At 45.7% G+C, this 17,049-nt stretch overlaps 1 protein-coding gene across 2 annotated transcripts in view; it reads left to right on the top strand.

The window, feature by feature from the left end:
• Nucleotides 1-17,049, top strand: part of PPM1H (protein phosphatase, Mg2+/Mn2+ dependent 1H) — a 216,989-nt gene that overhangs the window by 73,849 nt on the left and 126,091 nt on the right. For both annotated transcript variants that reach the window (XM_044280560.1, XM_044280559.1), the window contains exon 3: nt 4,298-4,642. In XM_044280560.1, coding sequence (XP_044136495.1) covers nt 4,298-4,642 — 345 coding nt within the window. The remainder of the gene's footprint in view (nt 1-4,297; nt 4,643-17,049) is intronic.

The raw sequence follows: 17,049 nt of genomic DNA, 5'->3' as shown, positions 1-17,049 counted from the left end.
TGCAGGCCCTCACATATAATGTTTTACAGGGTCAGCTCACCTGCAGGCCCTCACATATAATGTTTTACAGGGTCAGCTCACCTGCAGGCCCTCACATATAATGTTTTACAGGGTCAGCTCACCTGCAGGCCCTCACATATAATGTTTTACAGGGTCAGGTCACCAGCAGGCCCTCGCCTACAATCTTTTACAGGGTCATCTCACCTGCAGGCCCTCACCTACAAACTTTTACAGGGTCAGCTCATCTGCAGACCCTCGCATATAATGTTTTACAGAATCATTTCCCCAGCAGGCCCTCACCTACAATCTTTTACAGGGTCAGCTCACCTGCAGACCCTCGCATATAATTTTTTAGACTGTCAGCTCACCAGCAGGCCATCAATCATTCCCCAGCAGTCCGATGGTGCTCAAGCTTAATTCCCACCTGGTCAAGTTGCTGGCTGGCGAGGCTGCTGCCTTTATGGAGCTAATGGCGTGCTCTCAGTTTGATGGAAGTTACCTAACTGGAATTATTTCTCCCAAAAGCCATTCCTGCCTTGTACTCTCATGTGGAGGACAACATGAGCCGTTCCCTGCGATTCTTGCTGTGTGGCATTGTTCACGCCACAGTGGACACTTGGAGCAGCTCTTACGGGCAGGGACAGTACATGACTTTCACGGTCCACTGGGTCAGTTTTTTGCAACAGTGGGACGGCAGCACCTTGGCAACATGGCCAGGTCCCTTTAACACAGGTCCTCCTCCTCCATGTAATATAGATATAGAAAGTCAAATTGCAGCGCTCACCTGTGTATCGAGTGGGAGGCATAAAAACTGCATAAAAAGTATGTGTTTCGGATATTACATTAACGATCCTTACTGATGATATTATCATGAGTAAGGGTCGTTAATGTAAGATCCGAAACGTGTCTATTTTGCACCTGTCTTGTGTTGTATGGATTTTACCGCATCAAATAAAGGATATTGTTTTATCGGAAGCTGGAGCTTTCTACTTTTTCTCCTCCTCCATGTATACTCGCTTGTCCCCAACAGCAGCAGGGCACACGGTTGCTCGCAGTACCCCTTCTTCCTATCATATGTGTCAAGTCAGGTGTTTCCACGCCTTGTTGGAGCTGATTGGCCTGGGTGAGAGTAGCCACACAGGCGAGCAGTTTCTAAAGTACATCAAGCAGCAGACATCCTGCTGGCTGTCACCCCGCCCACAACAACAGGGCAAGTTGGTCAGCGACCATGGACACAACATGCTGGCCGCCCTGAATGTGGGGGGAAATAACACATGCTCCCTGTATGGTGCATGTCATTAACCTAGTCGTGCAACACTTCCTAAATTAGTACACTGGCTTGTGCAAGGTGCTGGCAATGTTCAGGAGACTAAGTCCAAACATTTCAACCATTCTTACATGGCGAGGAAAGCTCTCCTGGACTTGCAGCGACAGAATGGCCTGCCATTACACCGCTTAATCTGCAACGTGCGTAGTAGCTGGAATTCAACATTGAACATGCCCGAGCATTTGTACGAGCAGCAGAAAGCCGTGAACGATTTTGTCATGCATGTGTTGCTTCGAAGTCAGGCAGTGGCAGCTTGTTGGGTACTGAAACCCTTCAAAGAGGCTACAAAGGTTGTCAGCAGGGACAACTACGATGTCATCCCCTCCTTTTTATCTTAGAACAGATGCTGATGCTCATGCAGCAGGGGGCAATGGCGGGAGAAGAAGAGCTAACGCCTCCTGCTGTCCACCCCATAGCTGTTGGGGGCCCACAAAGAAAATCTGCTATGGAGGAGGAGGAGTATGTGGATGAGGAGCAGCCACTGCAATAGGAGGAGGTGGAGGAGCAAGAGGATAATGATGGCACCATCCAGGACACCCAATTATGGTTGACATCAAGTAGTCTGATGATTACTGGATAGCCATACTTTTAGACCCTCACTATCAAAGCAAAATGGCGAAAAGGGAGGCCAAATTAAGTTATTATCAGGAAGCACTGTGTACACAGCTTACAGATTTAAGAGCAGTCCCTCTCTGCCACCAGTATAGTCACCCCTCTCCCGTGCCACAAGCAGCCGAAGCAGGACCAGTAGCAGCAGCAGTAATTTCAGTCTCCTCAACATGATGGAGCAGTTTTTCCATGTGCCGCGCCATGTCTCCTGTCTCCTGACCCCATGGATTTTTAGGCAGGCAGACTGGAACAGTAGCCTGAATGGGCACAGCACGCTCTTTCTTGCCGAGCCTCCAGTGTGATCTCAGAGAGGGTTTTCAGTAGGGGGAGTGGTGACACTCCTCCGGCTGAGGCCAATAAATAGATCTGGTCGTGCCCCATCTTGCCACTTTTACTGCCCTCCTGCCTCCATCATGCCTCCGTTGCCATCATACCACTGGTGCGGCCTGCCAACCATCATGTTCTGTAAGGCTGCTGCTGCTGCTCCTGCTGCCTCCATCATGCTAGAACCATCATGCAACTGTTGTGGCTTGCTGACCATCATGTTCTGCACAGCTGCTGCTGGTGCCTCCATCATGCCACTGCCGCCATCATGCCACTGGTGCGTTCTGCTGACCATCATCTTCTGTAAGGTTGCTGCTTCCATCATGCCACTTCTGCCATCGTGCCACTGCTGCGGCCTGTCAACCATTGTGTTCTGTACAGCTGCTGCCTACATCATGCCATCATCACCATCATCTTCTGCTTAACGCAAAGCATCTACCACTACTACCACCACTACTAATACTGCTACTACTACCCATAGACAGCCGACTTACTGCCTTCTATGTTCCATATTATGCTGCTTCTGCTGCTGCCACTATTGCGGCCGCATGCCGCTATATCCATAACGTTAACACATCCATACTGCTCTGTTGCTGCTACCAGTTAAAAGGGAGAGTTTTTCTAGGTTTGTTCAGAAAAAGCCACTTTTTATTCTGACAATCGACACTTGTGCATGTTGTGTGGGCAGGCATTCAGACCCTGTCAAGGCATAATTTTTGGAGGCTTAGTCCCCCAAGCAACTTTAAAAAAAAAAATATATATTTTATCTCATAACACCGTGTGTGTTTAAGCATCATCCGCCCCCCATAGAGGGATAATTTTTGGAATCCTTGGAATATGAAAAAGCATAACACGTGTCTTAACGTGTTAACACTGTCAAACGTGTGTTTACCCATAGCTATGTATTTAATTTACTATTGCAGTCATTGCGTTAGAGAACTTAGGGAGAAGGGAGTGAAAAATGAAATAATTATATAAAATAAATGAAAAGATAACAAGTTTTCCTAGAAGACTAGAGGGTATACCAATTTTCAGGGCAATTCGAGCAACTTTGGTTAAGACCGAATTGATTCAGTTCCGAACCGAACTTTTTAAAAAATTTGGTGAACCTGAACCAAACCGAATGTTGACTGGTTTGCTCATCTCTAATTGTAATCCAATGACTAGACAGTAGGTGTGCCACATACTACCTCAGAGACCGTGTAGGCACTGGAGCTAAAATGTTGTCACAGATCACAGATGTAGAACCAAGCAAGATTCTAGGAAAATAATAAGCAGCTAAGCCTCCCTTTTAGGTACCGGCTTGCTTATTATTTTTGAGCTCTTGACTGTACGCTTGCTTTATACAGTTCTTCATACTCCTGTCTACAGTATGGGAGCTAGCACTAAAGTATCCGATTTACATCTTAAAGGAACTGTGCAGGTCATCAATATCTGATCGGTGGGGATCCGACACCCGCCAACCCTACCGATCAGTTGAGGAAGAGGGGCAGCGCTCCAGGCAAGCACTGTTTCCTCTTCATTACACTGCAGGTTGTGCCAGAAGCGTGTTGTACTTACAAGTACTCGCTCCATTCACTTGAATAGGACAAGTACTTGTAATTGCACTGCGCCACCACTACAGGGGTGACAACACATAACGAAATGAAGAGGAAACGGCGCTCGTATGAAGTGCGACTTCTCAAACTGCTGATTGACAGGGGTGCAAGGTGTCAGACACCCGCCACTCAGATATTAAGGATCTATCCTGAGGATAGGTCATCAATATATAATGCCTGCACAACCCCTTTAACTCTGTATGTGAGAAACTAAATACAGTACATTAATGAATCTTTTAATTTTTCCTGTGCACAGCATGGGAGCACTTTTAGGGAACTTTCGCTTCTAGTCTCCACGCCCAGCGAAATACTCTTGTGGAGGAAGTGTTATTTGTAAAGAATATAGCTGTTATGTTTGCTGATATACTATGATTTTCTTGTGTAGTTCAAAAAACACTTTTATCATCTCATTCTTGATGACTATTTATTTTGTCCTTAGGAAGCTGATGGAATCGCATTTCAGTACTGGGCATTGTTTGATGGGCATGCAGGAGCTGGAGCTGCTGTTGTAGCATCTAAGCTTCTTCATCATCACATCGTGGAACAACTACAGGACATTGTAGACATCTTGAAGAATTCAGCAATTTTACCTCCCACCTGTCTAGGAGAAGTTCCAGAAACAACATCTACCAATAATAGGACTCTAACTAGAGCTGCGTCATTACGTGGAGCTGCTGGTGCCCCAGGTTCTCCAAGCACGCCTCAAACGCGATTTTTTACAGAGAAAAAAGTTCCACATGAGTGTCTTGTCATTGGCGCTCTTGAAAATGCATTTAAGGAAATGGTAAGAGAAATACATAAACATACATTTTAACAGTGAATTTACCTTTTTTTGGTAATTGCATTTTCAGAAATTCAGTATAGTCTATACAACTTCATAGAGAAAAGAGTATATGTATGGCTCTCACCAGTAAGATCAAAATAATACTCTTATTGAAGTTCCAAGTCTATAAAAAAAAGTTCATATATACATAGGTGCGGGATAGTAGGTTCCTTCACATGAATCGGCATGATGGCTGGTGTCATGATGACGTCATGATGGCATGATGATGTCGAGGTGCCACCTATTCTGCACCCATGTGTATAGGCACTTTTCTATGGACACTTCAATAAAAAGTTTTTGGGCGATTCTACTGGTGAGTGCCATATGTAAACTCTTTTCTCTGTGGACTTGCTTTAAATATATTCTACCTTTTGCTGGTATAGAGCACCACCTTTATTTTTCATAGTGGACTACTCATTTTTGGAGAGTGTGGTGCCAATTGATATCTTTCTCTGCAATTTTGTTATATTAATAATATTAGCCCCTTGGTGACCAGCCTGTTTTGTGCCTTGATGACCAGCAATTTTGATATTTTTTTTCTATTTACAGACTAGCACATCTCACAGGTGCACATCCATAAAGCTAGCATGCAGACAGCAAACAAAAACGTATGGCAGCATACCATTACACATGCAAACAATGGAACTAAGGATTATTCTGGATTAAAGTGGTACAATACCTACTATACATAAAAAATGGAAGCTTTTTGTGCACATTTTTGATCAGAGGCACAGCCTGATGGAATGCACTGGAGGCAGGCCTGGGGCCTTCATTTGCTCCCAAGCTTAGATTCTGTGGTCGCTATGGACTGCAGCATCAAAGGGGTTGAACGGCCCAGATATGCACTTCTTCCGGTGCTCGTCATTAGAGCGGGAGTCTGGCAGTCTGGACCTCATGTGAGAGCCTAGCCCCTGCTCTCCACCGCATGGGAGACCAACAGGCCGCCTTAAAAAGAAGTTTGGGTATATGCTGAATTGCATTCCATCATGGAATTGCTTTATGGTCCATGGTAACAGAATCCATAACACAATTGATCTCTTTGATAAACGTCTATTCGATCTGTTTTCTTGTAAATTAGTCTGAAAAGCTTATGCCAAAGTAACTTCCTAACAGATTAAAGCAACAGGTTGGTACAAAAGAGAGTCCTCATAAGGCTCCATTCAGACGTCCGTAGTGCATTGCGGATCCGCAATACACCCGGCCGGAACCCCGCCATAGAAATGCCTATTCTTGGCTGCAATTGCGGACAAGAATAGGACATGCTCTATTTTTTTCCGGAGCTGCGGACCGGAAGATCAGGGCCTCACTCCAAAAATGTGGATGCGGACAGCACATTGTGTGCTGTCTGCATCTCTTCCGGCCCCATAGAGAATGAATGGGTCCTTACCCGTTCCGCATAATTGCAGAACGAATGCGGACCCATTCTACGGACGCCTGAATGGAGCCTTAGGTTCCTTTTACGAACAGTATAAAGTATGTTGGTTGGGTCTTGTTAAGTGGTGTACAGTTTTCTTTTGGGAGCAGCAGGGGTCTGCCTTTTGCTTCAGGTTTTTTTTTTTTTGTAAATTCTTTATTTAAGACTTTTTTCAATTTTTTAACAACCCATAGCATGATGGGCAACAGGATTGATAATGAGTACAACATACTAATAAAGCATGAATACAAGAAATGACAAATGACAAGTCAAAAATTGCACATCCTTACTCGGAAATACCACATAATCATGTGGAACAGTAGAAAGCAAATGGAATCTAAAATCACTGAAAAGACGCAGAAAGGGGGGGACAAGGAAGGAAAGAGGAAGGGCGAAGGGAAGGGAAAAGGGAAAGGAGACAGCATTCCCGAACCTGCACTCTCACTCAGATGCTAGGAGTGTTTTTCCTTCCGCAGATTCAAAGAAGTCCAACCAGCGACTCCAGGTCTTGGTGAACTTTTTTTCAGTATGTCTCAATGATGAAGTGAGGTCCTCCATTCTCATAACCTCCTGAACTCTATTAATCCACATTGACAGGGAGGGAGCAGATGATTGCCTCCACAGACTGGGGATGCAGGCTCTGGCCGCGTTTACCAAGTGCCTTACCACAGACTTGTTGTAGGATGACAAAGGAATCTCGCACTGATGGAGCAGGAAGAAAGCAGGTGACTTAGGGAGGGTATATGTAGTGAATTTAGAAGTAATTTCCCACACTGAGTTCCAAAATGTCGATAGAAGGGGACAAGACCAGAAGATATGTAGCAACGTACCCCTCTCAGAGCCGCAGCGCCAGCAGAGGGGAGAGGTAGATGGGAATATGGAGTTAAGTCTAGTGGGGACTCTATACCAGCGTGACATGAGCTTGAAACCCGATTCCTGAATATTACTGGCCATTGAAGTTTTGTGGATGCATGTGAAAAGTCTCAGCCGTTGGTCCGAAGAGAGCGTGATATCCAAGTCAGCTTCCCATTGTGAGACAAAATTGGGAGGAGGTTGGTCTGGGGGAGATATTAGTAAGCCATATGCGCGGGAGAGGGTACGTCTAGTTACTCCAGACTGCTCACAAATGAACTCAAAGTCCGTCTTATCACGAGCGTACGCAGACGCAGGAGGGAGTGTAGACATAAAGTGTGTAAGTTGTCTAGATTGCCAAGGATTAAGAGTAGGCGTTCCTGATATCTCTGAAATCTGTTGAGAGGTAAGCCATTGGTTTGAGGCAGTCAGATGATGGGCCCTAAATTTGTTACATCTTATTAGTTCCTTAAAGGGACCGCGCTCTAATCCTGGAGGGAATTGAGGGTTGCCCAGGATAGGGAACATAGGAGAAGGGGATGGAGAGATACCCGGGTGACTTTGAATACTGGCAAAGGCTTTCAAGGAGGGGCCTATAGTCGGGTGCAGGCGTGCTTCCAATGGGGTCTGGGTGGACAACCAAGGGATGGCTGACAATGGAGCAATCAGAAAGGATTGATCAACTGAGACCCATTGTTTGTAGGCTTGGTGACGACACCAATCTACTACTCTAAGAAGGTGTGAAGCCCTATGATATGAGAGGAAGTCCGGGAGCCCAAGACCACCCTCAAGCTTGGGACGGAAGAGTATTGACCTTGCTATCCTGGATGGTTTACCTGCCCATATGAAATGTGTCAACATTTTCAGAAGAGTATGGAAGAAGAGTCTGGGGATGTGTATCGGTAAGGCTTGGAAGAAAAATAGAATTTTTGGCAGGACATTCATTTTAAAAATGGATATCCTTCCAAACCATGAGAACGTTCCAATATTCCACCTGTCTAGGTCTGATTTTATATTCCGGAGAAGAGGCGGGTAGTTGACCTGATATAATTCCGAGAGTGTGGGGGTAAGCAAGATCCCTAGATATTTTAAAGACGACCGAGCCCATGTAAACGGAAAGTCCTCCGAAATAGATTGGACCGTAGAAGCGGGAAGAGTTATGTTTAAAGCTTCCGATTTTTGATAATTAATTTTAAAGTTTGAAAGGTGAGCATATGTCTTTAGTTCCTGCAAGAGGTTCGGGAGCGTAACCCTGGGATTGGTGAGAAAGAACAGAAGATCATCAGCGTAAGCTGCAACCTTGTGCGATGTCTGTCTCACGAATCCGTAGCCCTGAAATATCGGGGTTCCCCCGTATATGACACAGAAGCGGCTCTAGACAAATCACAAAAATTAAAGGGGAAAGGGGACAGCCCTGTCTTGTTCCATTGCGAATAGACAGGGGCATGGAAAACTGGCCATTCACCTTAACCACTGCCGTGGGGTTGGAGTAAAGATTAGTAATACGAGCCAACATTTTATCCCCCATACCCACGCAACGTAGAGTTTCAAACATAAATTCCCAATTCACCCTATCGAACGCCTTTTCGGCATCGGTAGATAGGAATAAAGTTGGGGTCTTAGAAGTGACTGCTTGATAGATCATGTTAATTGCTCTTGTAGTGCTATCACGGGCTTCCCTAAGGGGCAAGAAACCTGTTTGGTCTAGATGAATTATTTTTTGGAAATGTGGTAGAAGGCGAGTGGCAAGAATTTTAGAAAATAACTTCAGATCTACATTGATCAGGGAAATGGGACGGTAATTTTGGCAATGGGAGGGATCTTTCCCTTCCTTGGGTACTACTGTGATGTGAGCTCTAAGAGTATCATTTGGAAGAGTGCGGGCCTTATCCAACGAGCTAAAGGCAGCTATAAAATGATCAGGCAAAATGTCCTTAAACTGCTTATAGTAGGAAAGCGTGAGTCCGTCCGGACCAGGAGCCTTCCCAGTTTGGGAGTTTTTAATAGCTGCCTGTAACTCATTTAATGATATGGGTGACTCCAATTCAGAAACCGCTTCTGGGGGGAGAGATGGTAAGCCCGCCGATTCAAGATAAGCTTTCACTGAGGGCTTGAATTCAGGGCTAACGGATTGGTGAGAGTCGTCCAGATTGTACAGGGTGTGATAATACGATCTAAATGCTTCTGTTATTTCCTTCGGGAAAGAAGTCTGTGACACATGGGGGACAAAGGAGCGTATTTTGGTCTTTTGCAAAGCCCGTGCAAGGGTTCTACCTGGTTTGTTACCATGCTCATAGTAATGCCTCCGGCATTTAGTTAAGGTCGCTTTGGCTTTTGAAAGACATAAAGAGCGCACCTGATCTCTCAGCTGGGTAAGTTCCGCTCCCAGCTGCAAGTCCAGAGTCCGCTTATGCTGCTGTTCTATCTCGTGGATGCGAGGCAGAAGAGTAGATATCTTTGCTGCTCTTTCCTTTTTCAAACGGGACCCTAGTTTAATAAAAGAGCCTCTGATAAAACATTTATGGGCTTCCCAAATGGTAAGGGGGTCGCTATCGGGAGTCACATTATTCACAAAATACTCGGCCAGGTCTCTCTGGACTTCAGTGATGACTTGGAGATCTTGGAGGAGTGAATCATTTAATTGCCAATGCCAGGCTCTGGGTTGATGGGTCGGGAATGAGATGGATATGGAGACTAAGGCGTGGTCCGAGAAGGTAATGGAGTCAATCTCTGCTTTGGAGAGAAGGTCTAGATTAGCATGTTTTAGGAGGAAGTAGTCTAATCTGGAATAGGAGTTGTGGGGGTGGGAAAAGAATGAGTAGTCTCGGGATGTTGGATAGAGGATACGCCAGGCATCAGCGAGTTGGTGGGAGAACAAGAGCTCCTTAAATTTGGTAATGGCGGAAAGAGGGAAGGAAACTTGGCCCTTGGAGGAGTCCACGCGAGGATTCAGGACAATGTTAAAGTCTCCTCCCAGAATCAAAAGACCCTCCGTGAACTCCTCCAAGGCCCTGAGACAAGAAACCCACCTGACCAATGTTAGGGGCATAGACTGTAGCCAATGTAACCTTATAACCGGCCAAGTTACCCTTTAAGAATAGATACCTGCCTGCCCCATCAGTGCAAGAGTCGATCAGATTCCACAAGATATTGTTGGAGACGAGAATGGAGACGCCTTTTGTCTTGGTATCAGGATCAGTGCTATGGTAGGCATGCGGAAAACGTCTGTCTGAGAGCTTTGGAGTAGAAGAGGAACGGAAATGCGTTTCCTGGATGAACGCTACATGTGCACGTTTCTTCCAGAGAAGACGCAGTAAGGACGATCTTTTTTCCGGTAAATTCAACCCCTGTACATTAAGGGAGACCAATAAAACATCAGACATGTTTCAACAATCAGAAAACAAGTAGCAACAAATTATCTCAGTGAGAGTGAGGAGTGCAGACAGCCGGGATAGAAGGAGGCAAGGATAGGGGACGAGGAAAGTGGGAAGGGGGAAATCTAGCCCTCAGCCGAGGGACAAACACCTAACTAGGTGTAAATAACTGCGAGTGTCCCGTCTCGAAGAGTTTACTAAGACAGGAAGTCACAGTGCCCTAGTGGGGGAGGAGGAACAGATGGCGGCTACTAAAGAAAAATTAAAGCATAACACACGGAAAGCCATCCGTGACCAGAAACCAAACAAATATGAACATACTTGCATCTCAAAGACCCCTTCCCCAGAGATTAAGACATTTTGACACTTTGACTTTTTGACTGGGGAGGACAGAGGAGGATAAAGACAGGAGTAGAAACTCCCCAGAGAGAGGGAGAGAAATTAGCACAGGGGAAAGCCAAAAAGCACTTGAGAGGAAATATTAGGACTACCCTAAGACCCTATGAATCCATGACAAATGAAAAACATGGAGAGCGACTCAGTCGAGCCCCTTTCAATAATACCAACACAGAGTCCCAGTAGTAAAGGCCAACAAAGGAGGATTAGCGAGGAGGTGGAGGAAGACGTCGTGGAGGTTGGTTTTGTGATCTGGAGCGATGGTCACGGTGCGAGCTGGAACGGCCCGGAGATGCCCGCCTCGGGGAGGTGGATGATCTTCTTTGCGGGAAATCCGGATCTTGTGGCAGTCCTTGTAGGAAAGCAGGCAATGTCCAGTCAGGAACTGTGAAGGGACGGACGTCGAGAAATCTGAACAGTTCCGGCAGATCCGCCGGAGAACGGACCTGCATTGTTTGGCCATTGGAGTACCGGACAATAATATGAAATGGATGACCCCATCGGTAGGATGCTCCTGCGTCTTTAATTGCTTCTAGCAGGGGCCTAACCATTCTTCGCATCGATAAGGTTAGGCGAGATACATCAGGAAGGATAGTAATCGGTGTGTCTTCAAAGTAGAGCTCCTTCTTTTCCCAAGCTTTTCGTAGGATACGTTCTTTGATTGTGTAAAAATGAACCCGGCATATGACATCTCGTGGTCTCTCCCCATCACGATTTCTGGGTCCTGCGGTTCTGTGAACTCTATCCAGCTCAATCTTGGTATGAGGAGGATTGTCCAAGACTGAGTTAAAAATGTCGACCACAGTGGAGTATAGCTGGTCGTTGGGAATAAATTCTGGGATGTTACGTAGCTTAATATTATTCCGGCGACCTCTATTTTCCACATCATCGAGGTGCAGAGAGAAGTCCTGTATTTGAGAAGCATGTGCAGATAATATCTCCGAGTGGGAATGAACCAAAGAGGCAGTATTTGCATAGCGATTTTCTAGCGAGGATAAGCGGTCATCTAAGTGATGGACGTCATCTCGGACCGCTTGTATGGCCTGAGCCTGCTTGTTCTCAATACGGGCCACCTGTGCCTCCAAATCAGATTTCGTCGGTAAAGCCCTTATCATTTCCCACAGTTCTGCCAGTGTGCGGTCAATGGAGGGTGGGGGTAGGGAGGACCCCTGTGGCTCTTCTGAGTGCTGCGGCAACGTAGAAAAGATGCCCGGTATACTCTGGCTGAGAGATTGGGAAGCTGGAATGGGCCCCATGTGACCCTGAGTATGGATAGCGGATATCCAGGGTGGCTCCTTATCTCCCAGAGAACCCCTTGGGGAGCTGGCAGCAGGGGAGTTCACATAAGCGTCCCTTTCCAGAAGCTGCCCAGGCCCAGTCGTATTTCGGCCTGCCACGCATGGAGAGGCGGTAGCAGCTCGCAGGCCCTCATTTTCAGTAGGCCTCAAAACGGCCTGAGTGACGGTACCTGCCTGATCCTGCTGAGGCGGTGCAGCTTGGCGCCCTGGAGGAGTCGGATGGGCCTCCGGAGTCAGCAAGGTAGGAGCCGTGCAATAGGTGGTTACACCGCCCGGGTGCCGCTCTTGTGTGTGGGTAGGCTCCGCTGCCGGCGCCATTGAGAAAGGCTGAGCTGTTGGGCGCAGAGACGCTGGAGTCGCGGCCATTGCGGGTGAGTCACCGCCGTCCTGCTGGGTGGATCGGAGGAAGCGGCCGATAGATTGTTCAGGAGGGACCGTGGGCTGACTCTTCGATCGTCTCCCTTTAGTCATGGCCAAGAAAGGCTGGCAGGGAAGCGGTCTTCTTAGGTTCTCCTGAGGCTGGTCACGGAGCTCTCCTAACTCACGTCTTCACGCCGCCATGCCGAAGCCACGCCCCCTTTGCTTCAGGTTTAACTAGTTACTAACTGTGTTTGAGCAATTGCTATACGTTTGCCTTGCATCTGAATCTGGGTTAGGTTATCATCTACTCTTGCCTAGTTGGTTAGGGTGGAGTGCTGTGAGTCTATTTATTTACAAGACTCACGTCAGTCTGGCGACTGGGTATGCTGTTTACCATGTTCTTTTCCTCCAAGATTAGCTTCTTTCCCACAAACCTATTGAAATCCGTATTCCGACTCTAGAATATGTATGGATTTGGGATGATACATCATCAAGATTGTCATCAGTATTGCCTCAGTAATTTATTCAGATTTGCATGCATATTCCTTCCTTCCAGCATTTTTGATGCACTCCCATGGTCTGTAATGGGGGCATTTTAAAGCAAATACATACAAAACTAGGACACGCTGTGTATTTCCAATACGGATGGAAATGATACGCCCATGTGAATAGACCAATTCATTAACATTAACAGCGGATTCCTGCACACAAAATATGTGCCATATATGAGTTGCTAATACCCTGGTGTGAAAGAGGCCATTTTTCTTAGGCTACATGCACACGACCGTATGTGTTTTGCGGTCCGCAAAAAAAACGGGTGACGTTCCGTATGGCATCCGTTTTTTTTGCGGACCCATATTTTTTTACGGATCCATTTTAATAATGCCTATCCTTGTCCGCAAACTAGAATAAAAATAGGACATGCACTATTTTTTTTGTGGAGCAACGGAACGGATATACTGATGCGGACAGCACACGGTGTGCTGTCCACATTTTTTTGCTGACCCATTGAAATGAATGGGTCCGCATCCTATCCGCAAAAAAAACTGATCGGACACGGAAACAAAATACGGTCGTGTGCATGAGGCCTTACTCTGATCCTTTTAGTGTGTTTCCTGTGTATTTTGGAATCTTTAGTTCCACAGAATTTAGTGTGTTTCTTTGGTGTTGCGCGATTCTGGATATTGCTGGTTGGAATTCAGATAGAGTCAGCTCAGAATTGCTCCATTTCTGTTCACTTTCACTCATCCCGTCTACTCGTATGTCATACAGCTGCCGTTTACTCCATTGCTGAATCATCTCTTCATTCCGTGCCATTTATTTTCTGCCAATATGTTCTTCATTTTTATGGTTTTTGCAACTATCTGGTTGTTGTGCAATTCAACCCTACTGTAAGTCCTAGGGGTCCTCAAGTACTATGATTATATGAGGAGTATTATCTGTAACAGAGTGCTAGCAATATGCAGTATATGGGAAAAAATATTGGAACCCATCATCTCTTAATCACAGAATTCAGGTGTTTCATTCAGTCCCATTTCCACAGGTGTATAAAATCCAGCACCTAACCATGCAGTCTGCCTTTACTAACATTCATGAAAGAATGGGTCATTCTAAAGAGCTCACTGAATTCCAGTGTGGTACTGTAATAAGATGCCACCATTGTAACAAGTCAGTTTATGAAATTGTCTCCTTTCTAGATATCCATGATCTACTGTGTGTTATATTATTGTAACCAGGAAGCATTTAGGCACCACAGCAACTTAGCCACAAAGTGGCGGACCACATAAGGCTACACAGCGGGGTCATCAAGTGCTGTGACATAGGGCATAGAAGTGACCAGCACTCTGATGACTCAATAGCTGCAATTTGGTAGCGAATCTATGGTACGCGTGCCAGAGGGGGCACTCAGAGCCCACTCTGTGGGCACATGGCTCTGTATGGGCCATGTGTAGGGTTGCCACCTGTGCGCTATTACTAATGAGCGCTTCCATTGTGGAGCACTCATTAGTACAGCCTTTGCCCCCCTCTTCTGATGAAAAAAATAAAACTCGCCCTCATCCATTTGATCGCACCGCAGGGAACACTCGCTGCTCACTGGATGTGCAGGACAGGACCTGTGTTCCAGCCTGATGACATTTTGCAGCAGTGACTGGAAGCAGCAGTACCTGTGAAATGTCATCACCCTGGAGCGCAGGTCTTGTCCTGCACATCCAGTGAGCCGCGAGTGTTAACTGTGGTTTGATCAAATTAATGAGGTGAGTTTTTTTTTGTTGCACAAGAGGAGTGTTGAAGGGGTAATTAATAATACTGTGGGCTCTAATGGGTGCATTATTAATATTGGGAGTCACTAATGGAGGAAAAATAATATTAGGGGGTACTAATGAAGACATTAAACTGAGTCTAACTGTCATGTTTTCATCAAACAAATCAATTTTAGCATATGTTATTGCTGCAGCAGCATTATGCATACCACTGTTTTCCTTGAGTTTTTCCCTTAGTTACGGGTGTTTAAAAATTTACAATAAAAGGACCTTCTCAAGTTGGCTCCTCTGCCAGTTCTCTGAGGCCAAAACTGCTTTCCCTCACTTCACATACACACTTGCTGTAGCCAGCAGCTCCCTGCCAGCCAATCAGATTGGATTACTGAGAGACACGCCTCCTCACTCTGAAGCCTAATGCAGGCATGCAGTGTGAAGGACCGCCTCTCTGTCTTCCTGTCTTCTTAGCCGGTGACAGATGACCCATAGCAACGATCTTTTAAAGGAGCAGTGGAAAGGGACAGAGGACATTAATGAAAGCTGTTATGATAAGGTAATTACAGATCTTTTGACAATCATTGACAGACTAACTCAGGTATACATGCCTGGCTCTAATAAACTAGCAAATAAAATAAAAATATGACAGTTACACTTAAATTTTACTGGGGGCCATTAATCGGGGCCAACGGGGGCATTCATTTTACTGGGGCCTTTGTTAAGCCACGGCTCCACAGCTTAACTTGGCCGATATTTTTCAGTATTCAGAATAAATTGCCATGTTGGCTCTTTGCAATAAATAAATGGGTTGTGGGTTACAGTTGGTCTTTAAAAGGTTCGCCATCATTGGCCTAGGTCCCTTAGTTCCAGTGAAGGGAAATCTTAATGCTTCAACATACCAAGACGTTTTGAACAATTGTATGCTTCCAACTTTGTGGTAAGGGTTTGGGGAAGGCCATTCTCCGTTCCTGCATGATTATTCCCCAGTGCACAAAGCAAGGTCCACCATAAAGGCATGGTTGGGTGAGTTTGGTGTGGAAGAAATTCGCCCACACAGAACTCTCATCTGAACCCCATGAAAAACACCTTTGAGATGAACTAAAATGGAAATTGCATGCTAGGCCCTCTCTTCCAACATCAGTGTCTGTCTACTCAAATGCTCTTCTGGATGAATAGGTAAACATTTCCACAGATACCCTCAAAAAAGTATATTTCCAAAAACCATATGTGCAGTCTCTGAGTATCTATATGTTCTGTAATAAAATTTGAAGATGAGGAAAACATCTTTGGATGTTAAGATTAGTGTTAGACTAGACAATAAATTAGAATTTTGTAATAAAATTCTATATTACCTTAAGCTACTTTCACACTTGCGTTCAGAGCGGATCCATCTGAGATGGATCCGCTCATATAATGCAGACGGTGGCTCCGTTCAGTACGGATCCGTCTGCATTATATTGTTAAAAAAAGTAGCCTCAGACGGATCCGTCCAGACTTTACATTGAAAGTCAATGGGGAACGGATCCGTTTGAAAATTGAGCCATATTGTGTCATCTTCAAACAGATCCGTCCCCATTGACTTACATTGTAAGTCTGGACGGATCCGTTTGCCTCCGCACGGCCATGCGGACATCCGAACGCTGCAAGCAGCGTTCAGGTGTCCGCCTGCTGAGCGGAGTGGAGGCTGAACGCCGCCAGACTGATGCATTCTGAGCGGATCCGCGTCCACTCAGAATGCATTAGGGCTGGACGGAAGCGTTCGGGGCCGCTTGTGAGAGCCTTCAAACGGAGCTCACAAGCGGACACCCGAACGCTAGTGTGAAAGTAGCCTTATATGTTTTGTGGTAAATGTTGCTTACGGTATATTATTTGCTTGGTTGACAGCAGGTGGCAGTGTTGTGCTAAAGATCATACTACCCTGTATCATTGAAGTCTCAGAAATTTCAGGTTCCTTGCTAGGATTTGCCATAGTTAACTCGTTAAGGATGAAGCATTGTTTGAGCCTTAAAGGGATTGTCTCGTTATTGATGTTGATGACCTATTCTCAGGATAGTTCATCAATATCAGATCAATGGAGGTCTGACTCCCAGCACCCTTCCGATCAGCTGTTTTGCAGAGTTCCATCAGTGTCCCAGCAGGCGGTGTCTCTCTTTTAGTGGGTTTGTACTTAATAATTTTATTATATAATATTTCTACTCTACACATGTATGGTGTTAAGGTGGTTGGCTATGCATGCACTGTCACTTTGGCATATTTTGAGCGCCTATATATGTCTTTTATAGGGTTTACATGCTTGCACTTGTCTTTTGGCTGCACCGATCTTATACCACAGGTCACTTGGTTTTATTTCTTCAAAATAACTTGTATGTAGGTGCTGAGGCTATAGCTAGTCATGAGTTATCTCATGGCAATTTGTGCA

Source organism: Bufo gargarizans, chromosome 2 (assembly GCF_014858855.1).
Source record: "Bufo gargarizans isolate SCDJY-AF-19 chromosome 2, ASM1485885v1, whole genome shotgun sequence".
Taxonomy (NCBI): Eukaryota; Metazoa; Chordata; class Amphibia; order Anura; family Bufonidae; genus Bufo; species Bufo gargarizans.
The sequence above is the reverse complement of the archived record's forward strand: the minus strand, read 5'-3'. Positions and strand labels throughout refer to the sequence as shown.